The sequence below is a fragment of the Aquarana catesbeiana genome, linkage group LG07 (genome assembly GCF_042186555.1).
Source record: "Aquarana catesbeiana isolate 2022-GZ linkage group LG07, ASM4218655v1, whole genome shotgun sequence".
Lineage (NCBI taxonomy): Eukaryota > Metazoa > Chordata > Amphibia > Anura > Ranidae > Aquarana > Aquarana catesbeiana.
The window spans coordinates 151,706,883-151,729,551 of NC_133330.1; the positions used below are offsets into that span (position 1 = coordinate 151,706,883).

General features: G+C 41.7%; 1 protein-coding gene across 2 annotated transcripts in view; it reads right to left on the reverse strand.

Annotated features, from left to right (window-relative positions):
* Window positions 1-22,669, reverse strand: part of SREBF2 (sterol regulatory element binding transcription factor 2) — a 149,491-nt gene that overhangs the window by 85,215 nt on the left and 41,607 nt on the right. Inside the window, exons 2-4 of one of the 2 annotated variants that reach the window (XM_073592722.1) lie at window positions 16,725-17,093; window positions 11,489-11,700; window positions 10,339-10,494 (exon numbers count right to left, since the gene is read on the reverse strand). In XM_073592722.1, coding sequence (XP_073448823.1) covers window positions 10,339-10,494; window positions 11,489-11,700; window positions 16,725-17,093 — 737 coding nt within the window. The remainder of the gene's footprint in view (window positions 1-10,338; window positions 10,495-11,488; window positions 11,701-16,724; window positions 17,094-22,669) is intronic. The other variant, XM_073592724.1, reaches the window with a different exon arrangement.

The window sequence follows — 22,669 nt, forward strand, 5'->3', positions numbered from 1 at the left end:
TCACATGGACTATTTGTTTTTTGATACACCACCCAATTTTTCATATTATCATGTTTTAGAGAATTTGTTCACAGCAATATTTTTTTTGTTATTTGTAGCGGTTTCTTTGCGCATCTTTTTCTTTCGCAATATTGGTTTTAGGTTTGGTATTTGACCTATAGAGGTGCAGCATTTAATCACGCTTTATTTAGTTATATCACTTGTGCACATATTTTTTGTATATATTAATTGGTTAGCGCAAATATCCCCTTCTTTTTCATGCAAAACTATACCCAAATTAAATTTTTATCATTTTGTTCACACAAATAGAGCTCTCTTTTGGTGGTATTTATTCACAAATCAGTTTATTTTTTGCGATATAAACGGAAAAAAAAGAGCGGAAATTTAAAAAATAAATAAATAAATAATAAATAATAATATTTTCTACTTTCTGTTTTAAAAGAAATCCAATAAAATCTAATTTTGTCATAAATTTAAGCCAAAATGTATTCTGCTACACGTCTTTGGTAAAAAAAAAAAATCCCGTTAAGTGTATAATAATTGGTTTGTGTGATCACGGACATGTGTGTGCAGATGATCATTGGGACATATGATTTTACTGTTACATATGTGGGGGACAGGTGTTTTTACTGTGTGGGGACAGTGTTTTGGGGACATTGTGTGTTTACACTGTGTGGGGACGCTGGGCCGGTGATCAGTGTGTAAAAAGCTGTAACTAAAAAAAAAAAAAAAAAAAACAGCTCATACTCATTGATCACCGGCTGGCTTCAGTGATCCGCTCTCCTCGCTGACAACTTCCATGTGAGGATAGCCGATCGCCTAGAAACCGGCTCTCTATTTACATCAAATGACAGGGCCAATCACAGAGCCCTCCTGCCGATCGGAGATGCGCAGTGTCCAGGTGACACGAGCGCATCGGGATCACGCCGCTGCACAGGCACGCGCGATCGATCCCCCTCCTGAGTGACGTTCCTGAACCGTATATGTGCAGTGGCCGGGTGGGAGGTGGTTAAAGCGTGCCATCCCTCCATACTCGTGCGCAGAAGCGAACCCATACGTAAGTTGCGCCAGCAAATGTAAACAGTGTTTAATCCATAGTATATAGGGGAAAAAAAATCCGTGCTGCCTCCTACTAATCAATAGTGATCTGAAAAAATAATAAAATAAATGGTGAAAAAATAGTGGAAAAAACAAGCAATTCTATTTAAGATTCAAAACATAGGGTTAAATTCTTAACCATTAGATAAAGTGATAGCGTGTAGGTGCTGAATTTCAATTAGCCTGAATATCGGCTCGTAAATAGTGCAAAAGAAAGGGGTTACAATTGCGCAACCTTATAACAAATATATGATAGTCAATATCAACTCTCAAGTCCATATGATACTTTCAAAGAACTGAAAGCATTAGACAATACTGTGCTAACAATCAAGTCCATATGCTATATTTTGTCCACCAAACAAGGGATAAAGCTGATAATATCCAAAACATTAGCAAGTTGATTGGGACTGCTCATTCGCTGTATTTAGAGGTAAAAAGGGCCGCTTACCGGATAAGGTGGATCTTAGGTTATAGAGATCAAATTAGCTCAGCAATATGTTGGTCTATCCGTGGGCATTCCTACCGAACTCCTTCCGAGCCTTCGTTATATTTGCTCAAGGATGGATCGGTCTGACCTTAGAGGTTTGTCCTGATGTACCACTGAGCCGATATTCCTCCTGGTAAGTGACCCTTTTTACCACTAATACACCGAACGAGAAGTCCCAATCAACTTGCTAATGTTTTGGATATCAGCTTTTTTCCATGTTTGGTGGACAAAATATAGCATATGGACTTGATTGTTAGCACAGTATTGTCTAATGCTTTTAGTTCTTTGAAAGTATCATATGGACTTGAAAGTTGATATTGACTATCATATATTTATATTATAAGGTTGCGCAATTTTACCCCCTTTCTTTTGCAGTGTTTAATCCACACATGTGAGGTATTGCTGCGATCGTTGTATCAAGAGCAAATTCTAGCACTAGATTTCCTCTGTAACTCTAAACTGCTATGCTTTAAATGTTAAACATTTAAAGCATAGCCTATGGAGGATTTTTAAGTACCATAGTTTGTCACCGTTCCTCGAGTGTGCGCAATTTTAAAGCATGACATGTTAGGTATCTATTTACTCAGCGTGACATCTTTCACATTATACAAAAACATTGGGATAACTTTACGGTTTTGTTTTAATTCATGAAAGTGTATTTCTTCCAAAAAAATTGCATTTGAAAGATCGTGTGACATAAAATATTGCAACAATCGCCATTTTATTCTCTAGGGTCTAAGCTTAAACATACACTATATATACACACATAATAATAACTATATATATATTTATATTGTATACATACATACATATATATATATATATATATATATATATATATATATATATATATATATATATATATATATATATATATATATATATATATATATATATATATATATACACACACACATATATATATATATATATATATATATATACACACACACACACACACACACACACACACACACATATATATATTATATACACACACACATACATACACACAGTTGTGCTCATAAGTTTACATACCCTGGCAGAATTTATGATTTCTTGGCCATTTTTCAGAGAATATGAATGATAACACAAGAACTTTTCTTTCACTGATGATTATTATATATATATATATATATTTTTTTTTTTTTTTAGTGTTTAGCTGAAGCCATTTATCATCAATTAACTGTGTTTACTCTTTTTAAATCATAATGACAACAGAAAATATCAAAAATGACCCTGATCAAATGTTGACATACCCCAGTTCTTAATACCGTGTATTTCCCCCTTTAACATCGATGACAGCTTGACGTCTTTTGTGGCATTTGTGGACGAGGCTCTTTATCTTCTCAGATGGTAAAGCTGCCCATTCCTCCTGGCAAAAAGCCTCCAGTTCCTGTAAATTCTTAGGCTGTCTTGCATGAACTGCACATTTGAGATCTCAGAGTGGCTCAATGATTTTGAGATGGCCACTCCAGAACCTTCACTTTAACCTGCTGTAGCCAATGACAGGTCAACTTGGCCTTGTGTTTTGATTCATTGTCATGTTGGAATGTCCAAGTACGTCCCATGCGCAGCTTCTTGACTGGTAAATGCAAATGTTCCTCCAGTAGTTTTTGATAACATACTGCATTCATCTTGCCATCAATTTTGACCAAATTTCCTGTGCCTTTGTAGCTCACACATTCCCAAAACATCAGAGATTCACCTCAGTGTTTCAGTAGGAATGGTGTACCTTTCATCATAGGCCTTGTTGACTCCTCTCCAAATGTAGCATTTATGGTTGTGGCCAAAAAGCTAAATTTTGGTCTCATGACTCCAAATGACTTTGTGCCAGAAGGTTTGAGGCTTGTCTGTGCTGTTTGGCATATTGTAAGTGGGATACTTTGTGGAATTTGCATAGTAATGGCTTTCTTCTGGCGACTCGTCCATGCAGCCCATCTTTCTTCAAGTGCCTCCTTATTGTGCATCTTGAAACAGCCACAACACATGTTTTCAGAGAGTCCTGTATTACACCTGAAGTTATTTGTGGGTTTTTCTTTGCATGGATGTAAGATGCAAGGGTCTGTCAGGAGTCCAGAAACTCATTGACCTTTTATACACACACGCACTAATTACAAGCAAACGGATCACAGGTGAGGATGGTTACCTTTTTAATAGCCATTCAAACCCCTTTGTGTCAACTTGTGTGTATGTTATCAGGCCAAAATCACCAGGGTATGTAAACTTTTGATCAGGGTCATTTGGATAGTTTGCATTGTCATTATAATTTAAAAGGAGTAAACAGTTGATTGATAATAAATGGCTTCAGGGCAGACCCCCCCCCCATCAGGAAAGTAGCAGTTTGGGGGTGGCATAGCCCCACAGTTAAGATGTGTTTTTATCACCCCCCCCCCCCCTCCATCCACACCCTCCTTTAGCTGCAGTGGCCAGGGGTGTACACATGCTGTAGCCACAGCAGGAGCTATACACTATGTCATGATTGGTGGGTGTAGCACCTCCCAAGCAAGAACCATTCAAGTGAATGAGGCCACTCTGCAAGTGCCCTGCAACCTTGTGCAGTACAGCAAACAGGGGGTTGAAGCAGGCAGCATTGTGTTGCTTTCACGCCACCTGCTTTAACCCCTTAGTCCCCACAGAAGCATGCAGTTGAGGGGCACTTACATAATGACCCCATTTACTTGAATGAGTCACAATTGACTTGTGGTAGCATCCACCAAAAAGGACAGGGGCTTAATTCCTGCTGCAGCATGTGTACACTTTTGGTTGCTGCCCCAGCAGCTAAAGGGGGTGGGATTTGGGAACAAAACCATGACTCAACGGCAGGGTACAATCCCCAACTTTATCTGTGAACGAGCCCTAAGGGTGTCGATGCCGAATGCAATTCAGGGCTCATTCACAAGTGCAGCAGGCACTGCTGCTCCTCTGAAAAGCGATCAGTGTTTGAGGTGGTGAGGAGGCGATATGTTGCCTCTTCACCATCGGATTTAAACCCATGATTGCCGTGCAATGCACAAGACTGCCATACTGTAGTACGGAAATTGGAGGTTTAAATCAGGTGTGAGGAGGTGACACTGTGCCCGGTGATCTTTGACTTGTCCCAGGTTATTCAGGTAGATCTGCACCTATTTAGGTTGCCTACCCCTGCTCTAGAGGAGCAACAGGGTTTCACAGAAACTCTGGTTGAGAAAAGGCAGATCTAAACTGACCTCTAGATGAAATGGCAGGCTGACACACCAGTTTTCCTCTACAGCTTTGTGCGCAATGGCCTTTTCTTGAAGCTTACTGCAATATATTGAACTGTAGAGATTTTAATGTGGAGGAGATCATGCCGCCTAATGAAAAATAATCTCTTTCACCCCATTATACCAGATAAGATGGCACAAAAATGTTTACATTATAAAAGGGAAATATCTTATCAGGATCTCCTTTATCTAAGCTTTCTACTTACTTTCATTATTGGACTAGGGTGCAGCAAACAGTAGAGCTGCACATGGCCACATGCAAGGCACCTTGACCTACAACATTATAATCTTTCAAGAGAAATCCATCAATCATTAATTACTTTCCATTACTAGAACCTGCTAACTAGGGCCTTTTCCCTAAATATTTGTACACCGAGGAGCAGCAGTACCAAGAAAAGGTTTTGCTCTTCAGTAAGCTCACAAGTATAGATTATATCAGCCTGTACACTAGGTCCACCTACATTAGTTCCTTGTAATTATTGGTAATAGGAGTAAAAACAAAAACAACAAAAATCTATACAGTGGTATAGCCCTAATATTTTTCAAACGCTGTATTAAAATAACAGCATCCTTATGCAGTAGGTCTATTGATCTGGTGTTATTAAAGGTTTCTTTTCTGTTTGGATGATCTGCCCCTGCAATAGTTTTCTTTTAAATTATGCTCTATAATAGCTAGATATCCTCGGTTTTTAATGTAGCAATAGTTCTGCAAAAGAAAATACCATGGATGTTACAATTCCCTACAGACGGTGTAAACATTTTTATTTCCATAAAGTACATTACTTTTGTGAAAGGTAAAATATCACAAGGAAATAAAATATAGCACGTTATACCATTTTAAGCATGACTATAATATACATACAATCACAAAAATAATGATAATAATTGCGTGGCCAAATATGAGTGTAAACACAAATTGGATATAAAGACAAAAAACGAATCAACAATTGAAAAACAAAAAAAATAATGTCCACCAATGTGAGGAAAAAATGTGTACAAAACAAGAGGGGAAAGTATTAAGACAAAAAGCCTGATGTAAATGTACACTATCAGTAAGTTGACATTACTGAGGCGTCAATGGAAACATGACAGAAAGGAGAACTTGCCAGGAGAACCACCACCAACTGTGTGAAGGCTTACTGAAAAAAACAGTGGACTTAAAGGGGCATATACCTCTTAGGCTGGATTCACACCTATGCAGTTTTAGTGCTTTTTGCATTTTGCAGATTTGCACTACAGAACATGTTCCATAGGAAACCATGTTAAATGGACTGTAGTGCAAATCTGCAAAATGCAAAAAGCACTAAAACTGCATAGGTGTGAATCCAGCCTTAAGTCATGCAGGCTTGTGGTGATATTCACCGTTAGGGGGTGAAGATATTTCGTAGACAATCACAGATCCAGGTCACTACGATCACAGATTCGGGTCTAAACAGCACTGGTCATCAGCAAGTTCACAGTGGAGCATATGGGTGAAGTTCACATGGAGGGAAGGAGGACCAAAGGATATCCACGTACTCACACGATATAACCAAAAATTAAAGAAAGGTGTGATATTGTTTAAAAAATTGGTTCAATAAAAAGAGGGTATACGGGAACACTCACATTTTAAATGTAGATAAAAAGCTCTTGCAGAGACATGGAATAGCGCAATGATGTTGGCAGGTCTTGACCCAACGCGTTTCTTCTACTCAGACGTCATCTGGGGTGAGAGTCCTTGCCACAAACACCGCGCTTATTTAGACCATGTGGCCCCCAAATTGAATTACGTATCGACTGGAAGTTTCTGTGTGAAAATGCGTCACCTTCGGTCTACGAATTTCAATAAACATTGTAATTAAAGCCTGGATGAAAAGGCTAAATATAATTGGTACAATACAAAAGAGCATGCCAAAAAAAACAGTGTTGCTGGCTGGCACCGCTCAAATGTTATAACGTGTTCGTTTATACGATGGATGACAGAACGTGCGAATCACGCCTCACTCTGGCATGGTAGCCGTCAAAATCCTACATGTGAAGCAGGGAGGACGTACAGAACCAAACCTCACTCTGAGCTACGAGCGTCCGACGTCACATCTCCACTGCCCACACTAGGAAGCAAGTGCAGGTGAGACCTCATTATGAAACAGCGTGGAGACCCAAACACAGCACGTTGACGCGGTCACACGGTCCGCACTTAATATCATCTCAGTGACACGCTGTCGGCAACTAGGAATAATGGAAGTCTGCCTATGCTAATAACTGAATCGGAAAATACCTCTAACTGATCAGTGGTAAAAAGGAAAAATCAAATTGGAGCCACCTGAAGATGTACATATACATGTATACATCATTAAACAATCATTTAGATAATTTTTCTTAACTGCTCACTAAGCTAATGATGATCTTTTTTTTTCTCCCTTATTTTTATGCCTTGGTATTGGTTATTCTGCTTTTTGATATATTTCGATACATATTAAATGTTTTGAAATATTTCAAACATATTAATTTGCAGACTTTTTTAATGTTGTGACCTACCAGATTGTAGTGTGTTTGTGGTTTTTCCGATTCATTTTACAATCGGTATTGTCCGTTTTACCTTTTTAAAATGTCATTCACTATGTAAATTTATGAGGTATGTTTTTTGTTTAATGATGTTTACATGTATATGTACAGTTTCATGTTATGTCATTTTACATGGAGGAGGCAATTGGCTGTTGGGGCCATCATTTTCTGTGTTATTTCTTTTGGTGTCTTTGAATAAAAGAAACCAGTGAACTGCTTGGCGGCAGTGATGCTGAGATGATGACATAAGTATGGTCATGTCTGTTTACTGGGGAAAGGGGGATTATTTAGAGATGCATTATGCTGAAAGGGTGCGTGTTAGCGCAGGTGAGATTGATTATGTATAGCATATAGCCAATCTCTCCACGACAATGTGGCTCCAGTTTGATTTTTCCATTTACCACTGATCAGAGGTATTTTCCGATTCAGTTATTAGCATAGCCAGACTTCCATTATTCCTAGTTGCCGACAGCGTGTCACTGAGATGATATTAAGTGCAGACCATGTGACCGCCGTCAACGTGCTGTGTTTGGATCTCCACGCTGTTTCATAGCAAGGTCTGACCCGCACTCACAGGTTTGGTTCCATATGTCCTCCCTGCTTCACATCTTAGGATTTTGATTGCTAACATGCCAGAGTGAGGTGTGATTTGCACGTTCTGCCATCCATCGTATAAACCAACACGTTATCATAACATTTGATCAGTGCCAGCCAGCAACTCCGTTTTTTTGGCATGCTCTTTTGTATTGTACCAATTAAATTTAGCCTTTTCATCCAGGCTTTAATTACAAAGTTTATTGAAAGTTGTAGACCGGAAGTGACGTATTTTCACCCGGAAACTTCTAGTTGGTACGCGATTCAATTTGGAGCCACATAGTCTATATAAGCGTGGTGTTTGTGGCAAGGACTCTCACCCCAGATGACGTCTGAGTAGACGAAACGCGTCGGATCGAGTCCTGCCAACATCATTGCGCTATTCCATGTCTCTGCAAGAGCTTTTTATCTAAATTTGAAATGTGAGTGCTCCCGTTTACCATCTTTATTAAATCAATTTTTTAAACAATATCACACTATGTGGAACCTTTCTTTAATTTTTGGTTATATCGTGCGAGTACGTTGATATCCTTTGGTCCTCCTTCCCTCCATGTGAACTTGCTGATGACCAGTGCTGTTCAGACCCGGATCTGTGATCGTAGTGACCTGGATCTGTGATCGTCTACGAAAAATCTTCGGTGAATATCACAAGCCTGCATGACTTAAAAGGTATATGCCCCTTTAAGTCCACTGTTTCCATTAAGCCTTCACACAGTTGGTGGTGGTTCTCCCTTCTGTCATGTTTCCATTGACGCCTCAGTAATGTCAACTTACTGATAGTGTACATTTACATCAGGACTTTTTGACTCAATCCTTTCCCCTCTTGTTTTGTACACATTTTTTCCTCACATTGGGGGACTTTTTTTTTTTGTTTTTCAATTGTTGATTAATTTTTTTGTCTTTATATCCAATTTGTGTTTTTACACTCATACTGTGTTATCACTTATATTTGGTAACGCAATTATTATCATTATTTTTGTGATTGTATATATATATATGAGCTCTGCATTTTCTTTGTGGGTTACTTTTTGCTATTTGTCTTTGGCTGTGCTGGCTGCTTTATATACTTCATTTTGAGCAACAGCACGGTATATTTTTTTATGTATTTTGAAATGACTATTATATAGCCTCATTGTACAGCTTTGGTAGGATTTTAACGCATTCCTGTAAAAAGTTAGGACAACGCCAAACCAAGGAGCCATTTAGTAGCTGTATCCTTCTATGGACTAGAAATTACATCATAACGATGACATGAGAGGTACCCATATGGCACTACCCAAACTCTAAGGGCCAGTTCACACCATAGAAATGCAGTTCGGATGCGTTCCAGATGCTTTTCTGCGTGCACATTTTTGACACGGTCCAGTGCGTTTTTGGTGCAGTCCAGTCCACCCCCCCCTTTTCTTTCACATGTTGCTTTTTTTACACAGCGTTCCAATACAGTTCAGTGCAGGAAAAATGCAGCATGTTCTACTTTTTTTCTGGAACTGGATGCACTGGTGTGAACTATGCCACTGAAAACCATAAATCCTACTTTCCATGTATTTTTGATGGAAAAAAAAAAAAAAAAACGCACTGAACTGCATGTGGTGTGAACTGGCCCTAAAAACATTGTAGAAGTGCTCAACCCTCAGGAGCTTGTTAGCCACTTTAATAGGGAAATACAAAACCTCTTGTTTAGTCTGCGTTTACACACATGCAATGCGGGAACCAGTGCGATTCCTGCGTGGGTTCCCCCATCACAGGTTACTCGCAGGCAGTTCACACTCAATAGAAAGTTAATGACACAACCAGATCGGTTCGCAGATCACAGTGCGAACTGTCAAATGGTACAGGAATCAGTGTGAACTCATCCTTCAAGTGGCAAAACGTTTTAATATATTTTTAGTAGGGCAGCTCTTATTTGCATATTTCTAGTAAATATAGGATTTACATTGCTAAACAGAACACTATTTAGTAGTTCTTGAGGGGGAAAAAAAAAAGAAAAGAAAAAAAAGGAAGCCCAGAACTACACGAGGCGCCTGTGTGGATGGTTGGAGAGCGCTTTTTAAAAAGTCACTCCCAAAGTGTACCCACATAGACATGTGGCAGCCTAGTAGTTCCCCCAGCTTCGCCAAAATTCAGGGCCTTTTTGATTAGGAACAGCTCCAGCGTTCCTCAACACTGAAACTTGCCAACTCCCATCCTGTCTCATGCACATTATTAATGTAACCCATATAGAATATTTTATACATATTTCGTCCAACAGGGTTAACTGCGCCAAGGATCGAGATGAGCGTCAATGGTATAAGAAAACTCTTATTTCTACACAACAGCGTTTCCTATGGTATTTACACAACAAAATTCTATATATGTTAGACTTAGACTTACAGCACTTACAGGTACTTGGAGAGCAGTGGTCTGTAGAGGAGTACCAAGTGTTGTGATTGAGGGATTCTGAACGGCAGTCATCATTGGACTACCATCTGCCTTCAGAGCAGTCAGTACCAGAGATTCTGTTTTTATAATTTGAGGCTGTACCAAAACCTAAAGAAGGAATGTAAAAAAATCCTGAGCAAAATGTTCAGATATTAGGAGACAATGCAACAATCACAAAGTTAGTGAGGGGATTTTACATTTTTTAATTTTTATTGTATATGCTTCCATCTGTACCAGCATGGAGTTTTACCACACCAAGTATGACAGACAAAATACATAACTTTCCTTTGGCTTATAACTAAACAATTTGAAAAACAACTTCTCCTGCCTTTCAGAGTAGCAATTTATACAGTCTAGGAAAAATACCACTAATGGGGCGTACGCACGGTCGGACTTTTCGACCGGACTGGTCTGACGGACGCTGACGGACCAAAGCCGGCGCACAATCCGATCATGTGTGGGCTTCACCGGACCTTCAACGGATTTTTCCAGTCGCAAATCTGACGGACTTTAGATGTGGAACTTGCTTCAAATCTTTACGTCGTAACTCCGCCGGACCCAGAAATCCACTCGTCTGTATGCTAGTCCGACAGACAAAAACCAACGCTAGGGCAGCTATTGGCTACTGGCTATCAACTTCCTTATTTTAGTCCGGTGTACGTCATCACGTATGAATCCGTCAGACTTTGGTGTGATCGTGTGTAGGCAAGTCCGTTCGTTAGCAAGTCCGTCGGACCAGTCCGGTCGAAAAGTCCGCCCGTGTGTATGCGGTATAAGAACTGCAGTGAAAACAAAAATCATTATTTGAATTTCGCACCCACAAAAACCTGTACTTAGGATATAAATCAATCATCAGAAGCTTGCATTAGCATTACAAAGTAATACTTTTGCATTAAATTACATTGTGATAACCAGCTAGCTTTGCCCACAATTCACGAAGGAAAGCTGTCATCTTTAAGAATCCTATAGCTGTTTCATGCCCAAAACAGGGGTAAACGGTGGTGGGCATTCAAATCAAGGAGATAGTTATAGAGCTATTCCCAGTCTGTAACTGGCAAAGGAAAAAAAAAAACAAACAAAAAAAAAAATAAAAAAAACTTACAGGAACTTGCTGAACCTGCGGTGCCATTGCCTGTACAGTAGCTGGAGTCAATGTCTGGATAGTGCTCTGTGTGGCTGGGCTCAGGGTTTGGATGGTTCCATTAGCAGTATGGGTTAGTACTCTCTGGGCTTGAACAGTCTGGACCTGCTGCTGGATGGTAACAGGCTGAACTTGCTGAGTTGTCATAAGACTTGAAACCTGTGGTTGCAGCACTGCAAAACAGACACACAGAGTGATGAACAAAGATTAAGGTTATACACTTTTTTGCAGAATATAATTTTTCCAGAGTATACAGCAGGAAATAAGAAGTGAGGGTATTGTGTCAAGGGCTGCGTATAAGGCAGTACAGCTGGCCCTCTTGTACCAGGCCCTATCAGTTCAGAAGGGGGGGACCGGCCACCTTCCGAGCAGAAGGGCTGGTTGTACTATTGCTGACACATGTGACTCTTGTGCATCCCCCTGCAGCATTGTCAGCTTCCACGTCTCTTTCTCCATCCGGATGCACTGCAGGCGGATCAGTTCTTGGATCTGCATCCCTCACCCTTCTGGGTCCCCCTCCCCCACAGCTCTGCTGGCCTCCCTCCTCTCCCGCCAGTTGCTGCAGGGCACACAGGGGAATGTTTTTGGATGGAGAGCGGAGGGGGTGTAAGTATGTCCTATTTACTGGCTCCTTCCTTTTCTGAATGAACACAGCGAGTGATCGGTAATGTAAAACTCTAGAAAATAATTGATAAAAAAAATGAAGGATTTGTTAAAAACGTGCTTTGCGCTTTGAAGAGCAGTCAGCTTTTGAATCGCTGTTCAGAAAGCATTTGACAGACGGGGAGGAGGCTTATTGCCTCCTCACCAGCGCACTGCAACTGTAAGCTTTGCACGCAAATGTGGGACACTTGCAGAGCAGGGTTATTCAATTGAATGGGTCTTGATCCATGAGGGTATGGTTTCTGCCATGGCTGTGAAGCATAACATCGCGGCAGTGGCATTTTAGTGAAAATATCATTGGATATTTTCAGAGGACGGTCCTGTCAGCAGATGCGTAACTAGAATCTTTAGGGGCTTGGTGCAAGAAACCATGAAGGGCCCCCTGACCTCCCAGCCTGGGCCCTTCCCTCAGAGCCCAGAGCCCTACCCAATGATCCCAGGTCAATTTACGGTCCTGCAGCAGATCCCTTTCACATGTTGTGCAGCAGATCCCCTTCCTGCAGTCTTGGGCCCCAGTGGCCGAGCGGCAGAGCCCAGCTGCAAGTGTGACCTTTGCAACCCTGGTAGTTCCGCCAGTGGTGTCAGTGCGGACTGTGAATAGTGTCAGTAGGGCAGTGGACAGGATCAGTAGTTTTTAATTTTTACCATTTTATTTTTTTACAATTTTATAGGAGCCCCTTTGGGTGACTTTGCTGAGATATCAAGGGGCTAAAGAAACCTCTGATGTTTTACCTTTGAGGGATAAATGTTTTACGTAAATAATTAAAAGCCGATTGTTCTAAGCACCCCTGTCAGTTGGGAGATGGTTTGTCATATCCCTATAACTGCTACCTCTGCAGGAGAGCTTGTTCTGTTGAAAAATAAGTTAACAGACTTACAGGCCAGATCACTAGATGAGACTAGACTAAACTAATACAGCCACCCCATCTAAAGAAGGGCACCTGGGCAGTCTGACAGGAGGGGGGGAGTGGAGGGCAGGGGGCAGTGTGACAGGAGGGGGTAGAGGAGGGCAGTATGAGGGGGCAGTGTGATGGAAGGGGGGCAGTGTGGTGGGCCAGCGTGATAAGAGGGGGCAGTGTGACAGTAGGGGGACAGCATGATGGGAGGGGTGTAGGGGGGATTGTGTTTGTGGCTTACCAGGTGGGAGTGGCCTTGGGGCAAGGAGCATTTCTTCTACAGTTCCCAGCAGCAGGAACTGTCTTGAGGCAAGAAGCGGGAGGGGGGCGAAGCTGGTGGTCCTAGGTACAGATGACTGCTTGCCTCTTGTCAACATAATGGATATAACTAGCACCAGGCTGGACCTAGCGCCTGCAGGGCTTTCAGCAGCTGAAGGATTGTGATTGGTTCATCTATATGCTGCCCCGCCGGCCCTCATACCCAGGTGTAGAGAAATGTGACAGGGGAGCCGCACAGGCCACCTACAGCATGGGGCCAGGTTGCAATTGCGACCCTTATAGTTAGGCCCCTGCCTGTTAGGTAGGCTGTACAGGGCCCTGTAAATTCTAACAGCAGCCCTGATTGTGTCTCTGGTCCAAGCTAGCTGGGCTGGGGTGAGGGATCAATGTTACTGGCATGTCACACCATTTCCAGTAGCCAGCTATGCAAGTTTCAGTGGTCCACCCAGATCAGCATGCTCAAAAACTCATAATGGTGACAACAGATCAAATACTTAGTTATTTACTTAGCTATCTGTCACTCTGATGGGCTTTATGGATTTGTCAGCAGAGGCTGCATTGGATAAGTAATATGAAGGGCACAAAGACCAAGCAAGAGATGCCATTACAGGATAACTAACCCTAAAATTAAAAAATAATATAGGGCTGCAACTAACCATTATTTTAATAATCGATTAGTTGGCCGATTGTTTCGATTAATCGGTTAATAACTTTAAAAAAAAAAAAAAGTGTGGTGTATAATTTAGTTAATATGTAAAGTTTTAAAAGGCAATTTATTCTTAAATATCCCTATGCAGTGGTAAATATAAATAACCAACTACATGGTTAGGGTGCAAAATATCTAATCCACTCTGAGAATAACAGACATACTGTATATACTATTAGAGGAGATATACTGTATATACTATAAGAAGAGATATACTGAATATACTATTAGAGGAGATATACTGAATATACTATTAGAGGATATATACTATTAAAGGGTGAATCTGGTAAATATCATCAGACTCCGAGATCAAATTTTTTTAATTAAAAGAACAAACCATGTCTTCCTTCAAAAAAAAAAAAAAAATGTAATTTTAAGAATGTTCGTTCGATTTTCTAATCGTTAGTGGGGTCAAGTCGACGTTCATTTTCAACCACAGTGATGGGAAAATTTGGAAATAGAAAACTTATTGGTCAAAGGAATTTTCAGACAGTGTATGTGGTTTTCGTTCAGAAATTACGTTCATTTAAAAAAAAACAGAATGTTAAAAACAAGTGAAAAATTATTTCATTCAGCGAATGTACAAAGATTTTTCGTCTGAATATTGATCCATGTGGCCAGCATAAGGCTCGGTACACACCTCTGCTGTTTGCTTTTGATCTGTTTCTGCAGTGCTTTTTGCTGTGCGTTTTGATTTTTGTGTATGTGATTTTGCTGCAATTTTTGCATTTTTTTGGCTAATTTGTTGTTGAGCAGATTAAAAAACACAAATTGCTGCAAAAACGCATTACATGCTTTTCTACAAATTCTCCATTGAAGTATATTGAACCAAAAAAGCACCATTTTGCGTTAAAAAAAAAAAAAAGTCCCTGACCCTTTCCAAATACGCAGCGGCTGAAAAAAACATAGATGTGAACGTGTCCCATGGGAAACCATGTAAATGAACTGTAGTGCTTTTCTGCAAAAAGCACCAAAAAAACACATAGATGTGAACCAGGTCTAAGATGTTTAGTAACATAATGGGGTTAAAAAAAAAATAGCCCTTTATAGTACAAAAAAGCAGATAATCACTACTGTAAGGGGTTCTTTTTTACTGTATAACTGTGAAAGAAATAGTTACAGTAGCGATTATTTGCTCTTTTTGTACTATAAAGGGCTCATTTTAGTTTTTTTTTAACCCCATTATGTTACTGGCCGATTAATCGATTATGGAAATAGTAATTGATTAATTTCATAATCGATTAGTTGTCGATTAATCAATTAGTTGTTTCAGCCATAAAATAATATATATTGCAGCTTACCAGTCCTTAAATACAGTGACTGCATTACTTTTCTTCTGCGAGGCCAAGAATATTTTAGCAAGTACAGAAAAGAACTACTGTTCTTGTCAGAAATGCAGTATTTTACTGCACTTCTTACACGTCTTGTAAATAGAACTGAAAGCATAACACAATGTTATCTTCCCTCTATAAACTACTAATCTCTCCACCACCTATGTAATGGTGATGAACAAAGGGCAGCCATAGCAGGTTTATTTGAAGTCCATTCAGGGTGGAAGCGATGGCTTCTCAAATAGATACAGTGCAGAAGTAAGCATACATTAATCAGTTTTCTTTTTTATTCAACCAGGGATCAGATTCCCCCATCCACACATTCAAGGTGGATGGGGGAATCACTCCCGCTGTGGCTATGTAACCACTCCTGCTGTGGCTATGTATTCTGACAGCAGGGAGCCCCCCCCCCAGAACACACTGACCAGTGTTGTCGGTGTTCTGCCGAGAAAGTTCCGCTCTGCGAATTAGGACCCCCCTCTACTGCACAGGCGCTGCGCCTGCGCAGTAGGATGCGGCGGAAATAGCCGAAGGTGAAAAGGGGAATATCAGCTGTACACGGCGCCTGTAAGAGGGCCGCTCGCCACGCTTCGGGCACGGCCTCGCTTCGCTCGGCTTTTTTATTCCGCCTCTAGATCCACTTGGATGGTGGGGAAGGAACCTGGACCTAGGGCGCAGGCGCCGTGTACAGCTGATTGAACATTTTGAGCTTCGGCTATCTCCGGCGGCTGATAGTAGTTCGTGCTGCGCCTGTGCAGTACAGAGGGGGGGGGGGGGGTCCTTATCCGCCGAGGAAACTTTCTCGGCAAGACACCGGCTATAACCAGCAGTAAAAACCCTACAGGCTGGTTGTACAGAAGTCTATTAGTAGATCAACTTATGTACAACAAGCCTGCTCATACATGAATTGATGGCTGGGTCCCTGCTGAGCTGGCTTAAGGGAGAAGAGGTCCATAACCTAAAAATAGCAAAAAATCTGAGGTCCTACAGAGTAGTGTATGTCTATAGGGGTATGTCCAGGGAACAAGTCCAAAAGAATTACCAACTAATCACCTGAAAGTAGCAGCCTAATGCAGTCACCTCAAAGTAATGATTAGCTGCAATATATTCAATTTATGTTTTTGGGTTTGTATACTTATTTTTCATCTATTTAAATTTTCTTTTAATTTATACCTGTATACCCACTTTATAATTCCACTATGGGTAGATATCAGTACAAGTATGCACAAGTCAAGCAAGCCAAAGTATATGACAGATCAACTAGATGAAGGCTTGATTTTAAACAAATAAGACAACACAAAAATATTAAAAAAGATGCTAACCCTGAAAGCTTGTGGTTGCAGCATTCTGGTAGATGAGCGGCTGCTGTATTATTCGAGTTTGGGGAGCTGTGCTGAATGTTGGTGTTAACATGACTGTTTGCTGTTGCAAATGAGGCTGAGGATGGGACTGGACTACTGGTCGTGGTTGAAGGAGAGGAGTGGTCCTCTGGGGAACAGCTTGAACAGGAGCCTTTACAGACACTAATGTAGGCTGTGGCGCTGACGTCTGAAAGTTCTGTGGCTGGACCTGGTTATAAGTCTTGGGCAAAGTGCTGTCCATTCCAGTACTTCCTTGGTAGCTGGAACATAGCTGGTCTTCAAATAAGTCAGGAAATTCTCCAACCTGGTTACTAACAAACTGAAGCATCTCTGGAAAAAAAAAACAAAAAAAAAACAAAAAACAAACAGTGTTAAAAACAAACAAAAGACAATATATAAAATGTATAAAAAATACCTTAAAACATTTTATGACACATGGTTTATTTTAAACCAAACATTTATGTATCAGATATAAGTAGCAATCTGACTGATTGTCCCATCAGGCACCACATATAACTTCAAATGCATGCAGAGTATTGGTAACTGTAAGCGCAAACACACAAGTCCATATATAACAGGAGATAAAAAGGGCTGAGCAACTTAGTCCATAGGGGACAGGCTGGAAATTCAAGGGTTAAGTGGTAACCGGTAATGTAATGGTTAAAGTAGGCTGGTAGGCTAGGCGGCTGCTGTCCTCAGAGGGCTGGCTCTGTGATGGATGAGAGAGGGGTAGAGAAGGAAGCGTCACCTCGGTGTTCCCTCTGATCGGGTGGTGGTGATGCTGCCGGAATGCTGGGCTGCAGAAGGTGGATAACCAGAAGGAGCTCCCGGCTGGTAATCCACCTTCTGCAGCCCAGCATCCCTGCAGCGTCACCACCACAGGATCAGAGGGAACACGGAGGACCACATACCTATACAGATGAGCCTTTTATATGTTTTCATCCTGTAAGTGTGTTTTTACCTGGTGTCATTAAACATCATTTGTTAATACTACACTCAGGTGGCGCTTCCTTCTCTACCCCTCTCAAATGCATGCAATGCCCAACAATTAAGGTGGAGCTTCACCAAAAAAGGGAAGTTTCACTTTAGGTCCTCCTCTCGCCCTCCTCTGCTACATTTGGCAGATATTTTTCTCAGGGGGAAAGGGGGGGGGGGGGAGGGAAGGGAAGGGAGGAGGTAAGGGAGGAGGGGAGGGAAGGGAAGGGAGGAGTGGAGGGAAGGGAAGGGAAGGGAGGAGGGAAGGGAGGAGGGGAGGGAAGGGAAGGGAGGAGGGGGAGGGAAGGGAGGAGGGGAGGGAAGGGAAGGGAGGAGGGGAGGGGAGGGAAGGGAGGAGGGGAGGGAAGGGAAGTGAGGAGGGAAGGGAAGGGAGGAGGGAGGGGTAGGGTGGGAGGGGAGGGGTAGGGTGGGAGGGGAGAGCAAAGCCCACAGTTAAGATGTTGGCTCCCCAAAAGGCTAATGAAGACCTGGCCGGGGGAGGATGGTGCTGAATCCCTGGACAGGTAAGAGTTCCTTTAATAAAAGTCAGCAGCTACAGGAAGCAAAATTGTAATGTACAGGCTGTACAAAATGCCAAACCACAATTGTTTCCCCTGCGCATGTCCCCAGGTTAAAGTGATTGTAAAGCTTCAAGTGATTGTAAAGTCTAAGTTTTTTTTTCTATAAAAATAAACAGGTTATACTTACCTGCCCTGTGTAATGGTTTTGCACAGAGAAGCCCAGATCCTCCTCTTCGAGTCCCTCTTTGGCTCTCCTGGCCCCTCTCTCCTGTCAAGTGCCCCCACAGCAAGCAGCTTGCTATGGGGGCACCCGTGCCAAGTTGCAGCTCCATGTGTCCATTCAGACACGGAGCCCTGGTTTGGCCCCGCCCTTCTCTCTCCTGATTGGCTGACTTTGATTGACAGCAGAGGGAGCCAATGGCGCCACTGTTGTGTCTCAGCCAAATCAGGAGGGAGAGTCATGGATGGCCGAGGCACTCGTGGACATCGGTGGAGAGAGAGGGGGCTCAGGTAAGTATTAGGGGGTGCTGGGGCGGCTGCTGCACACAGAAGGCTTTTTATCTTAATGCATAAACTACATTAAGATAGAAAAACCTTCTGCCTTTACCACTCCTTTTTTTTTTTTTTTTTTTTTTATATTTTAATAAAAAAATTAAAAGTATTGCAGAGCTGTCCCTTGCCTCCTCTTCTTGATTCCCCTGCCGCTTCTTTTGCCAAATGCTGGGCTGTGTGCATTCAAAGATTCTCAGCCCATCCATAGACAGACACACACACACACACCACTGGTAAGTCATGCCCCCCGCTCCCTCTTCACTAGACTTGGACTGACAGCAGCAATGTCTCCTGGAAGTCGAGGAAGGAGGAGCAGAGCTGCTGCAGAAGACAGGTAAATGTTTAGGAGGAGGGTACAACAAATACTGGGATACTACCCACACTACCACATTTGGTACTTTTTAGGGGGGAGTGGGTACCTGGTTTTGATAGGTACCCGCTCCCACTTCCAGTCAGATGCTCCCATGCAATTCCCCCCGCCCCCTCTTCCCCCACAGACTTCTGGGACACATCACAGGTCCCAGAAGACTATGGGACCACTCACAATGCGTAGCAAGGCTTACTCATGCGCAGTAGGAAAGCTACTATGAAACCACAAGGCTTCACTGCCAGTTTCCCTTACCTACGCTGCCAGTGCCTGGGCCCGAAACCTATTGAAGAATTGTCCTGGGTGGGGACATCGCTGGATCCCTGGACAGGTAACTGTCCTTATATTAAAAGTCAGCAGCTACAGTATTTGTATCTGCTGACCTAATTTTTTTGGAAGAGCCTGTGGAGCTCCTCTTTAACCACCTAAATACTGGATACTTTCACCCCCTTCCTTCCCAGACCAATTTTTTAGCCTTCAGTGCTCTCGCACTTTGACAATTACTCAGTCACGCTACACTGTACCCAAATTAGATTTTTTTATCATTTTGCTCACACAAATAGAGCTTTCTTTTGGTGGTATTTATTCACCACTGGAGTTTTTTATTTGGGAAAAAAAAAAAAAAAAACTCCATACAAATTTTCAACTTTCTAAAAGTTTTAAAAGAAATCCAATAAAATCGAATTTTGTCATAAATTTAGGCCAAAATGTATTCTGCTACATTTGGTAAAAAAAAAATACCCCCCAAATGACCCCTTTTTGGAAAGAAGACAGTCTGACATATTTAATAAGAGGCATAATTAGTGAATTTTTTGAAGTTGCAATTTTTTTCCCACAATGCTTTGGAAAATGAAGAAATATATATAAATTTTTTTTTCTTCACAAAATTGTCATATTTACTAAGTTATTTCCCACACACAGTATAGGCGTACTTGCAATTATACCCCAAAATACATTCTGCTACTCCTCCTGAGTATGGTGATAACACATGTGTGAGACTTTTCCACAGCCTGGCCACATACAGAGGCCCAAAGGCACAAATTATACATTTAATTTCCTGAGTACCTACCACATTTTTGAAGGCCCTCGAGCACCAGGACAATGGAATTATCCACAAAATGACCCCATTTTGGAAAGAAAACACCCTAACGTATATTCTATGAGCCATAATGAAATTTCTTTTGAACATATTTTTTTCCCACAAGTTTTTGGAAAATGTGGAAAATATTTTTTTTCTCACAAAGTTGTCAATTTATAAGATCTTTCTAACACATAGCATGTAGATAGCAAAAATTACACCCCAAAATATTCTGCTACTCGTCCCGAGTATGGCGATACCACATGTGAGAGACTTTTCCACAGCCTGGCCACATACATAGGCCCAACATGCCAGTAGCACCTTCAGGCTTCTAACACAAAGAATGTACACAACCAGAATTACACCCTGCTGAGCAAAAGGGTTAAAAAAAAAAAAAAAAAAAAAGGATTACTTGTGGTTTAGCAGGCAGGAATACCATCCCAGAGCAGTCAAACCATTGGTCCAGACAGCCAAAGAAAATGTTCAGAAATTGTCCAGGCAGCAGACAGAGATATGCCAAAGTATGAACATGGTCCATAAGCAGGCAGTTCAGGTGGCAGGCAGAGGCATGGCCAGTTCAGGTGGCAGCACTATAAGTCTTAGGGCCTCAGTCAGGTAAGACCTGACGACAGGGGTAGAGGCTTCTTCCCACCCAAAACTCTTCGAAGCCTCAGAGTCTCCAGACCCTAATCCGAGAAAACAAAAAACCTGGAGAAAAAAGTTTTTCTCCACTCGGAAAAACAGTTCTGGAGCCCTTTGCATATGTGAGACCCCTGTGCTGTACAGTGGCAGGGCAAATGATCAGTTCAGGAGGCAGACAAAAAGCATGGTCATTTCACATGGAAGGCAGAAACATGGTTGGCAAAGGCATAGTCGATAAACAGTCCGGGTCATACAAAGAAATAGCAGATAGTGGAAATTAGAAAGATATCATCTTCACTTTACTAATAGTGTAGTGAAGTGTGAAAGCTCCAATAGCGCTCTCCAATACAGAGGCCTGGCTGGGAGGAACATTGGGGACAGTAGTATCGTAGTATCGGGTGTCACAGCAAATTCCTCTACTTGAACATACACAACTTTTTTGGGGGGGTTTGCAACCTGTTTGGTTAAGAGGGAGGATTTGGGAAAGTGCCTTTCATGAAGTCTGGCTAATGTATCTGAGCAAATTAGTTTAGGGGCTTGATCGTGGGGGGTAGAGGAGGGCTGTAATAGCGTCTTCTTGAAATTTTAGATAGGTTAGGGAACTTTGGGTGCACTTAGAAAAAATAACATACGAATTGAACAGGGCTAGTTGCATCAAATAAATGGTGACTTTCTTGTACCAAAACAGTGATCTCCTGGTGGCCAAGTAGGGTTGCATCAGCTGGTCGTTCATATCCCCCCCCCCCCACACCCCCCATAAAAAAGGTTATATTTATGCACACATTTTGGCTTCTGCACGGGACCTCTTCTTGTCTGTAATTCCACCAAGGTGTCATCATGCATTGTGGAAAGAATGTAGACATCTATTCTTTTCTCTCTCCACTTCAGGGCTACTACCTCTTCATTCCATATACCACCTGTGGAAGGGAATTCCACATCCTTGCCACTCTTACAGTAAAGAGCTCTCTATGTAGTTTAAGGTTAAAACTTTTTTTCTTCTAATTTTAAATGAGTGGCCACTTGTCTTGTTAAACTCCCTTCCGCGAAAAAGTTTTATCCCTATTGTGGGGTCGCTAGTACGGTATTAATTGAAATCATACCCCCTCTTAAGCATCTCTTCTCCAGAGAGAATAAGTTCAGTGCTTGCAACCTTTCCTCATAACTAAATATCCTCCAGACCTTTATTAGCTTTGTTGCCCTTCTTTGAATTCGCTCCATTTCCAGTACATCCTTCCTAAGGACTGGTGCCCAGAACTGGATAACATACTCTACAAGACTGTGGTCCGGCCGCACCTAGAGCAGGAGAATTATCGTTTTATCTCTGGAGTTGATCCCTTTTTTAATGCATATCAATATTCTGTTTGCTTTTTTAGCATTAGCTTGGCATTGCATGCTATTGCTGAGCCCATCATCTACTAGGACCCCCAGGTCCTTTTCCAACCTAGATTCCCCCAGTGTATAAATTGCATTCATATTTTTGCCACTCAAATGCATTATTTCACATTTTTTCTACATTAAACCTCATTTGCCATGTAGTTGCCCACCCCATTAATTTGTTTAGATCTTTTTGCAAGGTTTCCACATTCTGCTGAGACGTTATTGCCCAGCTTAGCATAGTATCGTCCGCAAATACAGAGATTGAACTGTTTATCCCATCCTCCAGGTCGTTTATGAACAAAATAAATAGGATTGGTCCCAGCACAGAACCCTGGGGGACCCCACTACCCACCCCTGACTATTCCCAGTACTCCCCATTGATCACCACTCTCTG